The following is a 17,076-nucleotide window of genomic DNA, read 5'->3' as shown; positions in this document are numbered from 1 at the left end:
GACATAGGGGTTTGAACCAACCACCGTCACACTGGGACCTACCCACTGGACTGTCCTGTTATAGTGGGCTCATTGTCCCGTTGTTTAGTCGCCCAAAATGGCTGAATAGCCTCAGATCTGCACTTTATTTCACCCTTTTTTTTGTGTGTGTGTGTGTGTGCGTGTTTTGGTGTGTGCTTATGTGTTTGAGTGAATGAATGAGTGAGTGAGTGAGTGAGTGAGTGAGTGAGTGAGTGAGTGAGAGACACCTCTGCAGCTCCCTTACACCCTAAAATAAATATGCTGCCAAACCTGGCGGTGGAATCCAGCCGCTGAGTTCAGACGGCCATATTTTAGCCAGGCCAAAGTTAAGAATAGTTTCCAGGTCGTCTCGACGGAATAGGGAAAACAGCCTGTGTGGAGACATGATGAATTCTTTCAAATATAACATCATCATCAGCATCAACCTCATCATCATCTTCCTCCTCAGTGTCCTTGTCGCAGAGCACTCCCACGACTGAGAGTAAGGGCCCGCGGTGAACATGTAAAGGACATAGAGGTAGTAAAGCCTGCAGCGGCTAATGCAGTCTGAAATCACCAGAGACATTCCGTGATGATATTGCTCTGTGTGTCCTACATGTGGAGTTTGTGAGGAAAATTGATGGCAGTCGGGAAACCGCGCAATATGTGGGTCATTCTTCATCCGAAATGGTGTCTTTAATATTTCATAGTGAGATTCTACTTAAGTCTATTGCCATCGTTGGCCTGTATGTATATTCAGCTGCGGGGATAATAATGTGTTAAATACTGCCCTCTGTTGGCTGAAAGATAGAATTAATTCTAAATTGTATTGGATTTTTTCAGGTAGCATTGGATTTCACAGAATTAAATAATGAGATTGGATTTAAAATAAGATTCATACCGATTTATTACTTAGAAAACTGCATCAAATTAAAATAGAGCAAAGGAATCTAGTAATATAAATCGTTTCATAACATTTCTCCTCGGAATCCGCAATGGGCGCGCAACACTTGGGGAGGGCGTCGGCCAAGCCCTTATAGTATTTTTTGCATTAATCTTTGTATAGGTTTCGTTTGCATATCTTCTAAAAGCAGTGCAGCGATGGATAACTAAGACAACAATGCTAAGCTTTGCTCTACGATATGTTCTCTTTCTAAATACTTGGCTTGATCCTTTGAAGAAAAAATAAATACAAATAAACACAAGCAAACCACCGGAGCCGTCCTCTCGTTGTCCTAAATCTAAAACACGATCTAGAAAGATCTGCCGCGTAAGCGAGGAGCGATTCCAAAGGCTCACTGGGTAATCGTAATAATTGCATAATGTGTCGTGTGCCGTCGCCCTGGGCGACGGTTCCGGCCCCGGGGGGGGGGGGGGGGGGGGGGGGGGGTCAGTAGTCGTCCCCGCGGCTCACCACCTCCTTGGCGGTGGGCCGGAGGAGGATGGTGTGCTCGTACTGCGCCGTGTAGCTGCCCTTGGTGTCGCACAGCGGGGGGTAGGGGTCGATGATGCCCAGGTCGCACAGGTTCTTCAGCGCCATCAGGTACTTGCTCTCGCCGTGGCGGTCCAGCCACCGCCGGCAGAACGCCAGCGTGCCGAAGTTCTCGTTGATCACGTTCAGGAGATGCTTGGCCCTGGGGAGCCTGGAGGAACACGCACGCACGCACGCACGCACGCACGCACGCACGCACGCACGCACGCACGCACGCACGCACGCACACACACACACACGCACACACACACACACACACACACACACACACACACACAGACACACACACACACACACACACACACACACACACACACACACACACACACACACACACACACACACACAGGGGAGGCGTTGGAGAAGGAGTCGTTCAGAATGGGTGGAGGACTGGTAGATTCCTCCCCAATGCTTCTTCCTGTGTGGCTCTACTGATCTCAGTTGAGCCACACGGGAGGACAATGTTTAAAAAGGTAGCTGGGTGCCCATCCCAACCTTCTGGCCATGTGCACGACAAACAAGTAATATTGAGTGAAAGAAATGTAATGTCCGCAGCACTGCTTAAGCTCCCATATTTAATCATAAAAGATTATGACCCTATTGGGTCGTCTTGAAATGTTGAGAACAATTTGATGAGGGGATATGATAAAGAGGCCACATTTTTCATCATAACCATCGGAGGGCCACATGAATGCAAACTTCAACTAAACGTGAGCTGAGAGAAGCTACACAATTTTGAATTTGGTAGATATGATTTCCTGTATTCTGGTGCATTTTGGGGATGGCCACTACCTAAAAAATCATCCAGAATCATAACCTATGTATGGTATGTTACAGGGCCGGTTCTGGCCCTTTTGTAGCCCTAGGCGAGATTGAGTTTTTGCGCCCCCCCCCCCCCCAATAGCGAGCCGAGCGTTGCCCTGTTAATTTACATTGCTATATTAAACATCACTTAAGACGCATATTAACTGATTTACCTTTACTTTGCTTGCAGCATTTTCACACAATTATAGCTCCACTATACTACATTGCAAATAAATGTGTGATGCATGGACAACAAACAGAAATGTTTCAGAATATTTTCTTTTTAATTCTTTTAAATGACTTATATACATTCATAAACACTTAAGCATACAAGTAAAAATAAGCCAAAAGTATCAAGTCAAAATATGCAAATATATACAAAAATGCTACAAAGAATGTTATGAACTTAAAAAAAAAACACACTAAAAGAACACTATAATGGACACCAGTTTAACTATTAAACACTCTACGAACAAAAGTGCAGTTGTATCGGGCATTTCTATTGACCTTTCAAAGTGACGCAGCATTAGAATTTGACAATTCTAGACTTCCTAATGGCAAATGTGTTGATGGTATCATCAAATGATATCTGACTTGAGACCTCTTGGTTGACGCTCATCAGTGCAAGCCCATTGAGGCGTTCTTGACTCATCGTTGACCTTAGGTAGGTCTTCAGTAATTTTAATTTTGAGAAGCTTCTTTCAGCAGAAGCTACAGTCACAGGTAATGTGACAGCAATTCTTAGGGCCACCCACATATTTGGGAAAACTTCTTCAAGTTTCTTCTCTTTTAAGTGATTTAGAATTTCCATTGTCGTCATGCCGGCTTTTGGCAATGCTTGGAAATTGTTCAACTCAAGTGCCAGTTCCCTCCCGTCAAAGTCTTTATGGTCACCTTGGCTCAGAGTGTTGCTGAGGGTTTCGCACTCCTGGGCGAGTTCTTCCTCTGTCAAATTAGGGAAGTTAATTAACACTCCAAACTTGTCCTGAACATCACCCAAAAGCTTGAAGCGTTCTTGCAGTGATGTTACCGACGCATCGACAATAACATTGAAGAAGGAAATTTCTAATTTCTTAAGTGCGTCTCCTTCTGGCTCATCAGGGGATTCATAAGAGAACTGTCTCTTTGTTTTTCTCAGCCTCTTCTGCTTTAGGACGGTGTCCACATTGATCTCCTCACAGAGATCTCTTGCGGATACCTGAGCAGAAGCGAACCCAGTGCTTCTATAGCTCACCAGAGAGTCTACTGTTTTCCTCAGGAGATTCAGAGCCACATCCAGCTGCATTGACACAGACTGCAATGCTTTGCTGACATGATGTATTTTGGCCAGCATGTCATACCACACAATGCTACAAATGGTGAAGCGGTATGACCCAACTTCTTCAGCCAAAGACTGTGCTTCAGTTATTACCATTGAGTCAGTGGCTTTCTCCCTGACCTCAAGAAGGGCATCCCTCACCTCCGCTGTCTGGAATCTCACAGCCTGCACACTGCTAATTCGACTTTCCCATCTTGTATCTGACCAGGATTTCACAGTTGTTTGGACGTGGTGCTTTAGGATGGCCCACCTTTGTGTGGAGGCAGAGAATAGTGTAAAAATTCTTTGTAGGTAGCCAAAATAACTGAGTGCATCCGTAGAACTTTTTGCTGCATCCGCAACAACAAGATTTAAAGTATGTGCTCCGCACGGGACGAATAAAGCTCTTGGATTTTTTTTCAGAAGTCTAGCTTGGACACCTTTGACCTTTCCCTTCATATTTGCGCCGTTGTCGTAAGACTGTCCCCGGCAGTCTTCGAAGGGAAGGTTGAACTCTTCTAGTCTCTTCAGAATGAGGTTGGAGAGGCTTTCTCCCGTGGATGATTCAACTTCAAGGAACCCCATGAAATGTTCTTTTATTTTTGGGGTGTCGGTGTCGTCTGCTGCAACAATTCTAACTATAACCGACAACTGCTCTACGTGGCTGAGGTCTGGGGTGCAATCCAAAATAATGGAATAGTATTTGGCCAGCTTTATCTCCCTTAACATATAGTGAACAATTTTTTCACCAATGCAATCAATTAGTTCATTTTGAATATCCTTTGACAAGTATGTTGCATGCCTGGCTCCTCTCTCCACATCAGCAACATGTTGTTTGAGAACTGGGTCAAACCTGGCCATGAGCTCAACTTCCTTAAGGAAGTTCCCATTATTTGGCTGGTATAGTCTGTCTGAGCTCCCCCGCATGGGAATATTTCGCTCGGCCAAAGACTGTATTATGGCGACCAACCTGGTCAGCACATCACGCCACCTCCTCCTTTCAGCTTGAAGGAGTGCCATTTCCATTTTGTCAATTGTTTGGCCCTTTTCAAGTCGAGTCTCCAGTTCCTTCCATGAGGTCATGTGCCCTAAATGCTCTGAACTTTGCTCATGGCTTTTCAGGATCTCCCCGCAATTCTTCCAGTCATTTAGGCCACTACTATTGAGGTTAAAATGTTTCTTTGAAAAGAGCTTGCAGCAGAAGCAGTACAGAGTATTGGTTTTCCTTGAATATACAAGCCAGCTTCTCTTGACTTTCTCCCCATTGACTAATTTCCTGTAGAAGTAGTGGTGGTGGCAGCTTCTCCCATCATCTCTTTTGGGAAATGTAAAGTCTGGATTGGTCTTGTATGGTCCTCTACTAACTAACTCAGTCCTTACCGCATCACAGAGGGCTGGCCAGTCAGCAGGATCTATGGGTGCTCCCTGGATATTAGGAATTGAGGAGGGTGAGGTGTCTGCAGGCGGCAGTGTAGTAGCAGAGCATGTTGCGGTTGTTGTTCCTTCACTGGTCTCAGTGGTCTGTGTTTTACTGGTGCCTGGAATACTAGATGTGGCCCCTTCACCTGTATCAGCCAGATGTGGTTGAAATTAGTTTCATAGGGATTTCATAGGGATCTTCAAGTACATTTTGTCAGGTGGTTGTTGGCTTAGTTATGCAAAGGACTTACTTGCTTCAGGCTGCGTGTCCCTGGTCTCAGTCGTCTGTGTTTCACTGATGCCCTGAGTGCTTGATGTCCCTTCACCTTCACCTGTATTCAAGCATATAGTATACCAGACAAGCAGTGTTTAATAATGATGTGAAAATGATCATGTATTTGAATTACTTTTAGAAAACAAGCTATGGACGTGGCTTGAATAAATACTATTAAATAGACTCACTCACCTGATGCAGGCTGTGTGTACCTGGCCTGTGTTCCACTGGTCCCTGGAGTACTACTACTGGATGTCCCTTCTCCTGCTGCAGCTGTATTTAAACATAGAGTTCATCCATGCTGTTCATTACACAATTGCATTTGGTCATTTCTATCATCCTTCCACATAGTTGTATTGTACAAATACATTTTATCTGACCATGTAACTTGTAGTAGGTAACTTACAATTACTACCACCACTACTATTATTACTACTAGGCTGCTACAAGACTAAATAATACTACTAATAACAAAAAAGTTATAATAATAATAGTAATAATTGCTAATAATAACAATAACAAAAACAGCAACAATAGTACTAGTACTAGTAGTGCTCTGTAAGGTGACCTTGGGTGTCTTGAAAGGCGCCTCTAAATTAAATGTATTATTATTATTATTATTATTAGTTGTACTTACAAAGTTCAGAGAGAGGTGAACATGACGGATCAGGTGTCCTTTCTCCTGCAGGTGCTGGCTTCTGCAAATATTGCTTGAGTGCATCTGGCCAATTAAAAAAATATATATACGAAATACTGTTTATTCCGTGTTTTATTTGGCCTTTTGTAAATTCATTGAAACCGAAACCGAACCGTAAAAGGAAAGGGAGATTACTGGTTGTAGTCTTTTCGCTCGGTTTTAGCCCTACGGTTGATACGGAGAACCGAGCAAAAAGACTACAACCAGTCTCCCTTTCCGTTTCCGGTTAGGGTTAGGGGGGGCCTGAAAACGCGATTTGAAAATTCAATCATTTCGAATTATAGAATTCAAAATTAGCCAAATACCCGGGACAGGACCAATAGTAAGAATTTCGTTGGTAATCACTCTTATTTCATCCTAGACAAACCAGAAACGGGGCTCAATGTTCAAAATACCGGAATTGTCCCTTAAAAGTCGGTGGCTAGCGGTGGCTAGCGCCGCGGTAGCTGCCTGAGCGGCCGCAATGTTACATGATGCACTTGACAGCCTGACATGAGTTTGACACTATAATGGCAGAGGTCAACGTCAATTACCTCTATACTGGGCTTTCTTTTCTTCTTCTTCTTTTTTACGTTTTCGTCCTTGCGCGCCAGAGGGTTTAACTTTAGTCCTTTTCATTTTAAGAGTCAATACCTATGTCAAGCTTGATCGACGCATCTTAATTTACCGAACGTAACGTCTTTCACGCCCCGCAACGCCCTTGATCGACGCATCTTAATTTACCGAACGTAACGTCTTTCACGCCCCGCAACGCCCCCCCCCCCCCCATGGAAAATGATTTACAAAAAACATAAAAAAAAACGATTAACTAAACGTCTGGCTGAGGGGGCGCCCTAGGATAATCGTGTTTAATAATAAAAAAAAATCTTCGCTTGTTTAATTAAATTAAATTAATTAAGGGCGCCGCTAGAGGGCGCCCCCAACACATTTGTCGCCCTAGGCAATTGCCTAGGTCGCCTATGCCAATCGCCGGCCCTGGTATGTTAATTGAACCAACATACATTAATTTCATGTTTTCCATGCTCAAACAGCCACATGAATGGTCAGTATTTTTATCAGTGCAAAGCGCTCACATACATCATCATTCCATGAAGTCAAAAAACTGAAAAACAGTGGCCCAACATTAAGTGCAACAACTCAATGAACTCAAACCCAACAAGCAGTTGTAGTAGTTGTAGTGGCGACTTAAGTGGATATCTTTAATGACTGATTTCGCTTCTAAGCAAACTAGACGCATGGGTTTGCCTTCGAATTCTATGAATTCTTCTCATCTTTCTTGACCGAGTTTTCTGCGACCAATGGCAGCTATGTTAACAAAGACTAAATGGCCTAACCACATAGGAGGACTGCAGCTCATCATGGCCTTCACAGTGCCAGGGTGAGTGAGGGGCTCAACTCATGCTCAGGATGTTTGTATATTCAAGGAGATAAAAACATCCATCAAATGGTATTGTTTTATATAAAAATATATATATATTGCAGTAATACGGGACGTGAATCCAAATAAATACACTTAAGCCGAGCATTCCAATGATCATATTGCGAAATATATGATGAGAACCCACAGTCGGCCACATCGACCTAAAATAATAACGTTCAAAGCGGACATCCCGCCTCAAACACCGAGACGCGGAAGCTCAGAGGAGTAGGGCGTATTGTCCCACCTGATGGGCACGTGCCCCACTTTGAAGTTCTTCATGTAGTGCGAGCACTCCATGTCATCGTGGACGGCCCCTCTGCCCGTGCTGCCGAAGGTCTCGATGGCGTACACTTCACCCTCCTGGGGTCAGGGCGACACAGCAGAAGGAGAAGACGTTGAGGTTTCATTGTGTGATGATGTGTGAACTTTCAGCACATCCTAACAGTAGTCACGTTTCCATCTAAAGGTGAAGCGAATCTTTAGAAAGTTTGCAAAAAATAAATTTGAATTAGGTGCGTTTCCATCAAGTGGTTGGAGCGGAAAACTACACACTTTTTCTTCGATGAGAGCAAGGAAAAGCTCTTAACCTCTTCATCGTTCCCCACGTATCTCTCATTCACATTGGCCATCTGTTCCATGGACGCATTTAAAGGATATATTTAAAGGATGTATTTAAAGGATATACAAACGCTTAAAAATATTGATAGGCCTATATTGACACTACAAGTTGACGTCGGCGGGGTTGATGTTGTCAGTCCCGTGTGTTTGATGTTCGGTACGTCACAGCTGTTTTGAAAGTGTGTTTCCATCTCCCATTTTGCACATTTACTCTCTTTCGCATAAGTCAAAAACCACCTCAAGAGACCGGAAAAACTTTTTGGAGTATTAGAGGATTTTTATGCAAATTTTGGTGTTTCCATCACCGTTTACTGATTCAATTCTTCAAAATTCGCACAAAAGCAGGGGGATTGAAAGGTAGCTAGTGACATGTAGTTGCAATCCGCATATCCAAGTGTAAGGACTAGTCTTTAATATTTTACACAGTGGCAAAATTCTACACGTGCTACATGTTTTAAAACCGCGTTTCAGCCCAGCCTCTGCTGTTCCGACGCTCATTAAACCTCGGGGGAACATGAATGAGATCATGCCAGCGGAGGTCACCGAGAAGACACCGACCAAAGCAGAGGAGAACTCCCCTGCCCGGCCGCGGGATGACCTTTCCTCCCCTCCTCCGGGGGCCGCGGTGTAAATGGACTCATAACTCAGACGCCGGGTGGAAGACCGCCGGACACGGTCGCTGTGCAGTCCATTAATGACGCTCCCGTCTTTCTTGTCTCCTCGTCGCCTCCTACCCCCCCTCCCCCTCCCCCTCGCCTGGCTGGGAGGCCTATCGGTTACGCCTGGTTCATCGGCTGGGGGGGGGTATTAGTGCATGGTTGTTGTGCATACGTCTCTGTGGTATTAGCTGATAACACTGCGACACTCTCTGTCTCTACAGTCTGTGTGTGCGTCTCTCTCTCTCTCTCTCGCTCTCTGTCTCTGTCTCTGTCTCTGTCTCTGTGTCTCTCTCTCTGTCTCTGTGTGTCTCTCTCTCTCTCTCTGTCCCCGTCCCCGTCTCCGTCTCCGTCTCCCTCTCCCTCTCTCTCTCTCTCTCTCTCTCTCTCTCTCTCTCTCTGTCTCTCTCTCTGTCTCTCTCTCTCTCTCTCTCTCTCTCTCTCTCTCTCTCTCTCTCTCTCTCTCTCTCTCTCTCTCTCTCTCTCTCTCTCTCTCTCTCTCTCTCTCTGTCTCTCTCTCTCTCTCAGGATAATCAGTCAGAGTGCTGGCAGCCACATGGCCGGCCCAGTTGCCACTCCAGACTAGACCCCCCCCGACCACAATGGAGCAGTAAGGGCTCTGTTACGGCAACACACCTTGGCTTGTAGAAAACACAAAGCGAAGAGCTGCATCGTCAGCACGCCCACCGGACCCCCCCCACACACACACACACACCCACACACACACACACACACACCCCCACACACACACCCGCACCCCCACACACACACACACACCCCCACACACACACACACACCCCCACACACACACCCGCACCCCCACACACACACACACACCCACACACACACACACACACACACACACACACACACACCCCCACACACACACACACACCCACACACACACACACCCCCACACACACACACACACCCACACACACACACACACCCCCACACACCCACACACACACACACACACACACACACACACACACACACACACACACACACCCCCACACACACACACACACCCACACACACACACACACACACACACACACACACACACACACACACCCCCACACACACACACACACCCACACACACACACACCCGCACCCCCACACACACAAACAATCATGCACACACACTGGCATTCACACAAACAAACACAAACAGAAATAAGCATGCACAGACACACACACACACACACACACACACACACACACACACACACACACACACACACATACACACACACACACACACACACACACACACACACACACACACACACATACACGCGCACACACACACATAAACCTGTAAACACTCAACATAACAGACAGACATGCACACACATACCTGCACTCACACACACCATCACCAACAAACGGCCCCACACACACACACACACACACACACACACACACACACACACACACACACACACACACACACACACACACACACACACACACACACACTGTGTGTGCCATCAGGTGAAAAGCTTGAGTCAGCAGTGTGCCAATTAAATTCCTCATTTCGGTCCAAACAGTGTTGGCATCACAGCTGTGCAGCAAAAAAAACCTCTGTGACATCACAGATGTTACCACAGGAAGTTTATATTGACGTCTGTGTCTGACTGAAAGGAGAGGAGGTCTCTCTCTCTCTCTCTCTCTCTCTCTCTCTCTCTCTCTCTCTCTCTCTCTCTCTCTCTCTCTCTCTCTCTCTCTCTCTCTCTCTCTCTCTCTCTCTCTCTCTCTCTCTCTCTCTCTCTCTCTCTCTCTCTCTGTCTCTCGCTCTCTCTCTCTCTCTCTCTCCCCCCCCTCTCTCTCTCTCTCTCTCTCTCTCTCTCTCTCCCCCTCTCTCTCTCTCTCTCTCTCTCTCTCTCTCTCTCTCTCTCTCTCTCTCTGTCTCTGTCTCTGTCTCTGTCTCTCGCTCTCTCTCCCCCTCTCTCTCCCCCTCTCTCTCTCTCTCTCTCTCTCTCTCTCCCTTCACCACGAGGACAGGGAGTGCGTTAACTTTAACAGTGTTATTGTTCCTATAACACTATTCCCTTGCAGTGGTATTACCCCTGAAGGTGTCGATACAGGACAGGCCCGGTAATGCCATTGACGGTGTAATTAAACCGCCCAACAGGGCGAGTGGAGGATTGCGGCGGCAGTAAATGCGAGCGTTCCGTGTGCTCAGTTGTAATTTTAGCCGTCCCACACTTAGCCCGTCTGCACCTCGTAATGCAACATTTTAGAGGGGTGTTTATTGCATAATCAAGGTCAGGCCGTAAAGAAGGACTTTGATTGCAGACATGTCGATAAATTAGCGTTGGGTTTGGATCGCACTCTCCTTTTTTCCGGGATCCAGTCCTTGCCCAATTGTGATTGCTAACACTTTACAATAAGGGAATATTATATACACAATAAAGGATTCATTCATATTTGTTGATGCAGTATTAAGCAAACACTTACAGTAAATAGACGCTTTACTTATGGTCTAGTTTTCATTAGCTAATGGTGTTACGTTAACTTATGTTGTTCATGTTAACTAACTATTATTTGACCTACTAACCCAATAACCCTAGCCCTAAACCCCTATGCTCATGCTACATAATAATGCTTATGAATTCATTTACTCATGTTAATCAATGGTTAGTTAATGACTGAATGTATCTTCATTGTGAAGTGGTACCATGCCAGTAGCCAATGAATGGAGAGCTATGAACCCACCTCCATCCGCGTGGCCTCGCCGCCCTTCACGATGGGGACGGTCTTCCCTGAGTGGATCCGGTACTGACCGATAGAGTGGCCGTTCAGGTTCCTTATCGGCTTCACTGCAAAAGAACACAGCAAACCCGGGTGTTGAACACAGATCTGTGGCCTGATCTGGCCCTCATGATAACATCCATGAATCATCTGAAAAGGACGCAGGCTAATAATAATATTCCTATGAGCAGGGGAGCCAGGTACTCAAGCGGTTAAACGGTTTCACTTCCCTTGCTTAAAGGTTCTGGGCTCAGGTCCCAGCATGCCCGGTATACCCGTATAGGAACCCTTGAGCAAGATCAACCTCTACCTGCTCCTAAAGGAATACACATTCACCACAAGGCACTTTGGAATGAGGTTTTCCTGCTAAATCCCAAAATAAACAGCGCGGTATAACAACACTACCTTGGTAGGTTTTCCCATCGATCTCCACCTCGTATGACTCCATGACTTCCTGGATGGTCTCACCCACATCACACAGGCGCACATCAATCCCTGCAAACTGAGGGAGACAGAGAGAGAGAGAGAGGGGGGGCGAGAGAGAGAGAGAGAGAGAGAGAGAGAGAGAGAGAGAGAGAGAGAGAGAGAGAGAGAGAGAGAGAGAGAGAGAGAGAGAGAGAGAGAGAGAGAGAGAGAGAGAGAGAGAGAGAGAGAGAGAGAGAGAGGGCGAGAGAGGGCGAGAGAGAGAGAGAGAGAGGAGTTTACACGGACACGGGTAAGTAGGGCCTGAGAGACTGTGACACTGGTGACAAGTTAAATCATCCCCGAGTCTCTTTGCGGTGACCACGATTTATGGAGCAGCGACTGGGAAGGGTGTTTTTCAATTTCCCCCGAGCGGTGTTACCCTGATGCCTGTGTCGGTGGCGTCCTTCACTGCCTCCAGCAGCCTGTCGTACTTGGGATTAAAGGTGACGGTGAAGGCACAGTCGATTATCCGACCTGTGGGGCGTCAAGGCGTACACACGTTATCATCCCGGCTGTGTGACGCACCGGGGCGTCCACACATTATCTCACAGCATCCATTCAAGAAGGGCTTCGACGGGTGGCGATGCGCGCCCCAAAGGGGGCGCTTGATTAATACTTCCAGCTGACGCCGGAGCATTACTGTACCAGCAGATTAACAAACGGTGATGATGCTTCCACCGCTTTCCTCGGCATTAGAACGCAGACACTCGCCTTGCTTTCACTTCTGGACAATTATTCTCTCATCTAATTTTTCCTTTGTTGTTAATTTATTTGCCATTCTAATGTTTTAAAATCTTAAGTGTGCGTGTCTTCATTTCACCGTATAATTCAGATCTATTTATTTTGACCCGTGAAGCACATTGCTATTCTTATTTAGGAACACGTGCACTATACGAATAACCATCGATCCGACGTGATTCGTTCAACGCGTCGTCCGTCCGTTCGGCCTGTCCGCCGGGGAGCGTCCGTACCGTTGACGTGCGTTCCGAAGTCGATCTTGCAGACGTCGTCGTAGCGCAGCACGGTGGTGTCGCCGGCGTTGGGGGTGTAGTGGGCGGCGCAGTGGTTGATGGAGCAGCCGGTGGGGAAGGCCAGGCCCGCGTGCAGCCCGTTCTCCTTGATCAGCCTGCGGGAGCAGTCCTCGAGGCGCTCGCTGCCGGGCCCGCGAGCCACGTAACGCCAGGCGGGGGGGGGGGGGGGGTGGGGGACACGGAGAGGGGTAGGGGGGACACGGAGAGGGGTAGGGTCAACGGGCAGAGGAACCAGAAAGAGGAGAAGGGAGGAAGTAAACGACTAAGTTTTATTTAGTCTGACTCTGATATTGGTATTATTGCATATAAAAATGTGAATTGGAGTTTGACTTGTCAAACTCCCTTTAAAGTCCTTTCGGAATAAAAGGTCTGGTTAATGAGTATTTGTATTTGAGTGTATATACAATGAGTATTTGCTGAGTGAGCTAGGCGGACATAGCCACTGAATCTCCATGAGGAGGAGTTGAAGTGATACGTTGACCGATTCGGACGCAGTCGATGTTTTGATCCGTCCCGTGTACGTCTCACCAAATGTCGATCATGGCCATGCCCGGCTGGATCCAGGTGCGGACGTACGCCCGCACCTGGCGGTGGGCCTCGGCGGCCTGCCTGAAGTCGCTCCACATCTCCTCGTTGGCCTTATCGAGCACCCGCTTCTCCTCGCTGGTGGTCCGCCATGCTGCACTGCGCCTGGTGGGGGTGGGGGGGGGTTGATGATGAAGGGGCGGACAGGTAGGCGATAGGGGGAAGGTGTTATTGACTCATTATGCAGATGTGGAGTGATGTGGTATCTGATGGGGTGCAGGCTGCCGCCGGGATGGGGAGGGAACCTCACTTTTCCGTCGCGGAGGGAAAATGTGTCAGAACAAATTGCTGCTGCGTAGTAAAAAATCAAATCCCCCAAACGGGGCAGACATGTGTGTAAACACAAACATGCTCCCACACACACACACACACACGCACACACACACACACACACACACACACACATGCACATACACACACACGCACCCACACACACACCTGCCCCCACACACACACACACACGCACACACACACACACACACACACACACACACACCTGCGCAAACACAAACATGCATCCACACTCACATGCACACACACACACACACACACACACACACACACACACATGCACACACACACACACACATGCACACACACACACACACACACATGCACCCACACACACACACACACGCACACACACACACACACATGCACACACGCATGCACACACGCACACACACACACATGCACAAATGTACAAACACACACACACACATGCACACAGGCTTGTAGGAAGCCATCAGAATACAGACAGAGGGGGGAGGGGGCGTGGGCGTGTAGCCGGGAGGTCACGTACCCGTCTTTTGACGGCGGGTATTCGCACTCCTCTCCCTTCGGGAAGTCCCCGCCGGGATAGAGCTCGCAGATAGGGACGGTGGGGGGGTCAGTCTGTCCCTTTGCTGTGCCCCACATAGAGAGAGGGGGAGACGTCCTCCACTTACATTCCTATTATACAGTCGAGCGGACTTATAAAGCACCCTATGCATTCACGTCCTTAATCTTATTATTGCTTAATCTGTTTAAGGAGGAGCACTTGTGCAGCTTATACACTGTCGGTAGGGCTGCTACTGATGTTGTAATAATTGCGTTGTAGCGTGAATAAATTGGGTTTGCTCAAGGTTGGCCTGAAACGATGCAGAGAATCCAGATTGTGTGTCTATACATACAGGGTTGCTGTACAGTGAGTGCGTTGGAGTCCTTTCGAGCGCGGCGAGGAGTTGAGGTTACAGCGGAGTGGTAATGAACCGACACAAACACTATCTTTTCTGTCTTCAGATGGGGGCACAGCGTTGCAGTAGCTTACCGCCTTTCTTTTTCTTCTTTTTCTTCTTCTTCTTCCCCGCAGAGTTCTCTCCCTCGTCTCCATCTGAAGAGGAGCAAGAACAAAAAAAATAAAGAAACATTGGTTTTGGTTCCCGTCCCCGTGTTGTAAGCCGAGTGATGTGGACGGAGGACCGGGCAAGCGTCCCGGCAGGTGTCACGAAATCACATATCACGTTACAGAGACAATAGGGCTCGTACATCAGAATGCATCATGGGAGTTTTTGTTGGCAAGGCTCTGCCATATTGAGAGGACGCGAGAGTGGCATTTCTCAAAGATCCTAAATCAATGTTAATACACCTTTATAGTAACTCTTTTTGTCACCTCTCTCGTGAGAAACACTGTGCTCGTATCAACCACGACAATGTCGACCCATAATGACGCGTCATTTTACGATTAATGACAAATACACAATTACAACTGACAAGATACCAACATCCCAATGCTGCTATGCTTCTAAAATGGAGGCGGTTATTGGATTGTGATCCACCGCGATGTACATCTACCCCCCCCCCCCCCCCCCTCCTCACCCCTATCTCCGCTCTACACTGTACATCATCTTCATCATCAGCTCGGCCCATCGCCCGGCTGATGATGAAGAGGAGGAGGAGGAGGAGGATGGGAATGATGCTGAGGATGATGATGATGATGAGGAGAGAGGGTTACCTTCGTCTCCATCCTCGTCTTTCTCCTTGTCCTCCAGAGTTTGCTCCTCCAACTGTTGGAGTGCTTCGCTCACACCTTTGACGTCCTCTTCCTCCTCCGTGGGGTTTGTCCCTGCTGCAATGTCACACACTACACACACACACACACACACACACACACACACACACACACACACACACACACACACACACACACACACACACACATACGCCCATGAACACCCACACACGTACACATGCGCACACATACACAGTAACAAAACATACATATGCATGAAAGGAAATACATAAAATGGATACGTCAGCAAATACAAGCACGCACAGACAAACACACACACATACACATGAAAACAAACACAACACGCCAAACTCACAATCAAACATTTTCTCACACACATACAGTTAAAAGAAATGTCAGTCAACGCTTTCTGTCTGGGAGTCATTTAAAGAAAGTGCATCAACTGTGTTCACAAGTTGGCAGGCGCGACGCATAATGACTTCCTATACCTGGGGATCAATCACCTCAAGGACACGTGTACCTTGCAGCATTATGTCACGAGACCTTCAGTGGCCGCGCTTTGTAGTAAAACATTCCACATGCACTTTGGGCCAATTCGATAACTCGTGCTTGAAATGAAACGGTATTTACGTGGTGAGGCAAATACAAGTCGATCATCGTTCAGCGAGTACATAATGTTTTTTTTGGTTTGTTCACACGACTGTGGTTGTGATCTTGTTGCACCAAACTGTGGACATTTCCCCTCACATAATGTTTTACAATTAGGCATATGAGGGATGCATAGAATGCACCACATTTAACAGATTTATTAGAGTTTGCAACCATATCGTATAATATTATTAACAATGGATGTGGTTATTTGAGAAACTCTTTGTTTGTACGTCCTCATTCGGGTAAGAAAGAACATCTCACTTTTCCGATGGATCTCTCGCTGACAGGGGTCCCGTCCCGCATATCTAATGCTCTCGTGTAGCCAGAGGGGGACACATATTGCGCTATTTTTTCTCAACGATTCTTCATCCGCATGTGTCTCGCTTACCTGGAGCGAGTGTCTTGCTTTTCTTCTTTTTCCTCCTCCTTTTCTTCACTGACTCCGACGCGTCGCCGTCTCCCCTCTCCTCGGTCGGGACGACCCCGTTGAGAAGTTCAGGCTCCACTTGGGACAGTAGCTCCGCCATCCTCTGCGACCGACAGCTGAAGTGATGCAGACGCCGGCTGCTCGGAGCCTCCAGTGGTCACAACAGAAAGTGTAGCCAGTAGGCTACTGGAGGGGTCCCAGCCAATGATGGTCTACAACTATCACAACGCAACAACTGGCCCCGAATAGGACATCAGTTATTCTGTATTTTCTTTAAAACACGACACAAAACACAATGACAACCCAACGAATGAATGAAATATATTACGAAACATGTCTCGTGTATGCATGCAGTTACAAATGCAAATAATCAATTTTAGCACCGCTTTGCGGTTCTCACGTCCTCTGCAGATGACCTGCAGATGCTGCAATGCACGCTAGGATGACCACTTTCTCCGTGCTGAGGC

The 17,076-nt window shown here is 47.2% G+C and overlaps 2 protein-coding genes across 2 annotated transcripts; both read right to left on the bottom strand.

The window, feature by feature from the left end:
* Positions 1 to 1,369: 1,369 nt before the first annotated feature.
* LOC115551256 (methionine aminopeptidase 2-like) lies at positions 1,370 to 17,069 on the bottom strand. The gene is made up of 11 exons (XM_030366895.1): positions 16,571 to 17,069; positions 15,514 to 15,642; positions 14,830 to 14,892; positions 14,323 to 14,425; positions 13,464 to 13,625; positions 12,876 to 13,057; positions 12,284 to 12,378; positions 11,845 to 11,941; positions 11,404 to 11,507; positions 7,648 to 7,763; positions 1,370 to 1,643 (listed from the first exon to the last, which is right to left on the bottom strand). The coding sequence occupies exons 1-11, from the start codon at positions 16,707 to 16,709 to the stop codon at positions 1,391 to 1,393; spliced, it is 1,443 nt and encodes a 480-aa protein (XP_030222755.1). The 5' UTR covers positions 16,710 to 17,069; the 3' UTR covers positions 1,370 to 1,390.
* On the bottom strand, positions 2,376 to 6,677 carry LOC115551255 (zinc finger MYM-type protein 1-like). The gene is made up of 4 exons (XM_030366894.1): positions 5,924 to 6,677; positions 5,479 to 5,559; positions 5,264 to 5,344; positions 2,376 to 5,158 (listed from the first exon to the last, which is right to left on the bottom strand). Exon 4 carries the CDS (start codon positions 4,674 to 4,676, stop codon positions 2,823 to 2,825), a length of 1,854 nt encoding a protein of 617 aa, XP_030222754.1. The 5' UTR covers positions 4,677 to 5,158; positions 5,264 to 5,344; positions 5,479 to 5,559; positions 5,924 to 6,677; the 3' UTR covers positions 2,376 to 2,822.
* Positions 17,070 to 17,076: the final 7 nt, after the last annotated feature.

Source organism: Gadus morhua, chromosome 9 (genome assembly GCF_902167405.1).
Source record: "Gadus morhua chromosome 9, gadMor3.0, whole genome shotgun sequence".
NCBI lineage: Eukaryota > Metazoa > Chordata > Actinopteri > Gadiformes > Gadidae > Gadus > Gadus morhua.
This window is presented reverse-complemented; position numbering and strand designations above follow the sequence as displayed.

Excerpts from the sequence above, each read along its gene's own strand:
- LOC115551255 (XM_030366894.1), bottom strand. The coding sequence starts at position 4,676 with ATGACCTCATGGAAGGAACTGGAGACTCGACTTGAAAAGGGCCAAACA.
- LOC115551256 (XM_030366895.1), bottom strand. The coding sequence starts at position 16,709 with ATGGCGGAGCTACTGTCCCAAGTGGAGCCTGAACTTCTCAACGGGGTC. Across the intron at positions 14,426-14,829 it reads AAAGAAGAAAAAGAAAGGCG|CAAAGGGACAGACTGACCCC; the intron begins GTAAGCTACTGC and ends TGTGGGGCACAG. Across the intron at positions 7,764-11,403 it reads GCGAGGCCACGCGGATGGAG|GAGGGTGAAGTGTACGCCAT; the intron begins GTGGGTTCATAG and ends CCCTGACCCCAG.